Consider the following 4,161-nt stretch of genomic DNA (forward strand, 5'->3'; position numbering starts at 1 on the left):
GGAAAATATATATAACTTTTCAACTTTTATTTAATTTTTTCTTTTCTTTTTTTTATTTTTTTTATTGATGAATGAATGAGTGAGTGAACAAATGAGTGAATGAGTGAATACAAAAACCTAGGTAACAGTGTGGGAGGAGACAACTATTGCAGCAAACTTTGGCCCAATCTCTCCCCTTATAGTTTTTTTTACACAGATTTTAAAAATTGGTTTAGGAAATTTCTTTTTTATAAATAAATTTTAATTTTAAATTTTAATTTCAAAAATAAATCCGGTTAAATCCGCTTAAATCCGCTTAAATCCGGCCCTAAATCCGGCCACCAAATCCGGCCGGATTTGAAAAAAAGCCGGATATTGGCCGGAGCCGGGGCCGAACTTCGGTGCATCTCTAGTATGTATGTATGTATGTATGTATGTATGTATGTATGTATGTATGTATGTATGTATGTATGTATGTATGTATGTATGTATGTATGTATGTATGTATGTATGTATGTATGTATGTATGTATGTATGTATGTATGTATGTATGTATGTATGTATGTATGTATGTATGTATGTATGTATGTATGTATGTATGTATGAACCCGTTTTGATGAACAAGCCATGGTTAGGCATGCAATCGTTTCCGAGTTCAACTTTTATCTATGTCCCTGGTCTCGCACAGTCAGGTATCTAGCAGCTCCATCCAGAATGCAAAAAGAATTAAATTTTTGTAATAAAAGTGAAAGAGTTTGTTTTAAATAATTGCCTTCGTTAGGATCACCAGTTATATTAACTATTTTTCTTGTTTATTCGTTAATAAATAATGATGTGTGCTTATCTGTTGGTCCGAACGTTTCAATGCAAATGGGTTGAAATATTTTGCTTAAATTGTTTAATGAAACGTATTTTTTATTTTTGAAATCGGACGCTTTAAGGGCAGCAGTGCCCGCCTCCACTGAAGTGTAGCCGATATATCGGTCAGCCATAGTGTGGGGTAAGGTAACGTCCCAAGCCAGGAACCGTCCCTGAGCCCATGGGGTGATAGTGTAACCATCAAGCCTAAAGGCTCCTTCCTCTATCAAACCTATGGGTTCTTTTATAACCGGGATACCAGCCTTTTGAAAACATCGTACCAGGTATTCGTTGACAGCCGTATGTCTGGCTTGTCTTCCAGGACCTAAACGACAAGAAAGGCTATGGTATCCAAGTTCATCAACCCTTGCCCCACATGCGCATTCGTATTCGGTGACGATCTGGGCTCCGAGTCTCAAACCAAGGCTCACGCGAACACAGGAGTCATCCGATCTAGTTTTGACAGCCATAATTCTAGCCTTGTCAAAAGTGGAGCCATTCATTTGCAGCCATCGATCAACTGATCTATTAAGACAGGGGGCGATCCAGTGTTTTTGCGAGGGTTTTTCGAGCGCAACCACATCTCCGTTGGTGGCGCGCCACATGTCGTATACTTGCATTCTGAAGTTATCGACATAAATCCCATCCCTCGACAACATCAGATCCTGGAGGGCCACTGTGGCAGCAGCAGAAGCCAAAAAAGCAGAAAGTGCCAGCTTAGCCGCGGAATCCAAACCCAGGCAGCGTCCCCTGCAACCAATTTTTTGATCGAGTTTTATGTTGAAGATGGACTAGAATGCGTCACGGACGTGATCGTCAAAACTATTGAGGATCGAAACATCCAACAGAGGGGATGTTCTCAAAAAATAAACAAGACGAGGCAAAAAAGCAGCTTGTAATAGAAGGACCATTGCATCATATTTATTGATGATATTTTTAGCCTTTGGGTGATAAGTTTAAAATTTTTTAGCTATGGATATGTTTTGGCTTTCACCAGGAAAAATTATTGAGCCTAGAAAATCAATCTCGTTTTTTTGTATGTATGTATGTATGTATGTATGTATGTATGTATGTTAAAACCAAAACATGATGAGTGACACTGAACCGTCAAACATCAAGTAACAAATGGATTAACACTTTGATTTGTCGTTAATTGCACATGTCGGCATTCAGTTGGATATTTTCAAGCACACAGACACGCAGGAACCGCTGCAACAAGCACGAAATGTGGTTGCAAAAAACAGTTCCCTGCTGTCACCTGATCTGACACTGATCATTTTGCCTATTTCCTTAAGAAATTTAAGGGTGTTGGGGTCCATCGGGCCGAGAACCTCGATGCATATTGGCAAGAATTCCATCGAGGGGAGGGCATTCCCATATTTTTTCATTTTCTCGTCCGCTGCCCTGGCCGCGGCCAAACCGCATTCTTTACTTGTATGTATGTATGTATGTATGTATGTATGTATGTATGTATGTATGTATGTATGTATGTATGTATGTATGTATGTATGTATGTATGTATGTATGTATGTATGTGCGTGTCAATAAAATGACATTTTCTACGGATTTGAAATTTGAAATTATAAACGACCGTTTTGGGATAAGTTTAGTTTTTATAGTTTATTCATATGCCAAACTATTTTGTGTGCTAGAATGTGTTTGAGTCTTTTTTTGTTTGTTTTAAATGAATGCGTGTTTGTTTACATGGTATGACATAATGATGATGTAATGAATTCAGACAATGCAGTTTACAATCTACTCTCAAAGAACCTAACATCTAATATAAATAAATATCAGAAAAACCGATTTTAATGAGATCATTTTAAGCAAGAACTATCGCACAGCGGTTGGTTACAGACTACATGTATTTTTTTAAACGTCAACTGGTCATATATTTTTTATTGCAAACTTTTAAAGACCATAGAAAAAAGATTTATTAACGCGTGCCACTATTACAAAATTTTTTAATGAAATATCTCTACGCATTCCGCAAAACAGTGAAAGCTTCAATAATAAATATTTATTTCCATTCTTGGTGTCCGGTCTCATATTTATTTATATAAGCATCTATAATCCGGATTTCTCATTCATAGTCTATGTATTGTTCGTGAGAAGTTGATGAATGATGCTCTTCAAATGACGTCATTTGTTGTGTTGTTGTTGCTGGTGTGGTTTGTTGCTGTTGTTGTTTGTTGTCGTTGTTGTTGTTGTTGTCGTTGTTGTTGTTGTTTTTTCGTTGTTGTTAGTAATACTATTATTGCTTTTATTTTTTTTATTTGTTGTTATTCTTAAAATTTAGATTATTCTGATGGTGTTTTTTATTGAAGAAATAGTTTATTCTTATAATCTCATGAACCTTTCACTTTCATTAACCTAAATTGTTCATTATATTTTTATTACTTCACCATAATTTTGCTGTTAAAGTTGGAAAACTACAGGTTATTGGAGTTAATGATTGTATTGATGTTATTGAACTTGATGTGGTTTATGTTTTCACATTTTGTCTGCTTACTTAAGCATTTTTAATGACTTTGATGCTTTTGTTTTGGTTGGAGGTTTTCGTAGTGATGTTTGATAATGTTGTTGCTATAGAGATGTTAATGTCATTTTGGCAAAATAATGCTGATTTTGTTTGTAGTTTTTTGTCTAACTATGGCAATTGTAATTTAATCTTATTAAATAGCAATTTTCTGAGATAAGCGGATTTTCGGATTTTTAATTTGAAAATGTGTTTGCAGTTTCACTAAAAATTAGTGTTTTGAGTGTAAGTTTGTTAAAATTTATTTCACTTGTTCAAAAATGTAACAGATCATTTAAATTAACTGAATGATGTATGTGAAAATAGAGGCTGAAAAAAAAGTACACTCGATCAAATATCGAGTGCTATTCAATCAATCTACTTAATGTTTAAGACAATGTAAAATCTAGTTGGAAACAACGTTTGTTTGACATTGACGTTAATGTTGCTGTAGCAAATGTTGTTGTATTGGGATTTCTGAAGTTATTGATGGTATGGCGTTGTTGGTGATTGCTTTGTTATTTTACTTGTGGCTACAACGTTAATGTACTTGTTACTTTACATGTTGTACTATTTTTGTTACTGCTCTTGTTACTACCCTTGTTATTGCTCTTTACAGACAAGTGTCAGCGTACTTCCAGTATATTTTTGTAATCTTTTTTTTCTTGGTTTTGTTTCAGTGTTGCTGAAGGTGGAAAGCCATAAATTTGTTCGACTGGTGATTGTGTTGATTCCTGTCCTTAATTCAGGAATTTAGCATTTCAGTGTGAAGGAAAAATATTTGTTTGTGTTTTTCAACTGTTTTT

General features: G+C 35.0%; 1 protein-coding gene across 1 annotated transcript; it reads right to left on the reverse strand.

The window, feature by feature from the left end:
• Positions 1-285: 285 nt before the first annotated feature.
• HELRODRAFT_160554 (hypothetical protein) lies at positions 286-2,225 on the reverse strand (the record flags this gene model as incomplete). Its single annotated transcript, XM_009017506.1, has 4 exons — positions 286-388; positions 838-1,100; positions 1,236-1,587; positions 2,035-2,225. The coding sequence occupies 4 exons, from the start codon at positions 2,223-2,225 to the stop codon at positions 286-288; spliced, it is 909 nt and encodes a 302-aa protein (XP_009015754.1).
• Between the last annotated feature and the right edge of the window lie 1,936 nt (positions 2,226-4,161).

This window comes from Helobdella robusta (genome assembly GCF_000326865.2).
Source record: "Helobdella robusta unplaced genomic scaffold HELROscaffold_2, whole genome shotgun sequence".
NCBI lineage: Eukaryota > Metazoa > Annelida > Clitellata > Rhynchobdellida > Glossiphoniidae > Helobdella > Helobdella robusta.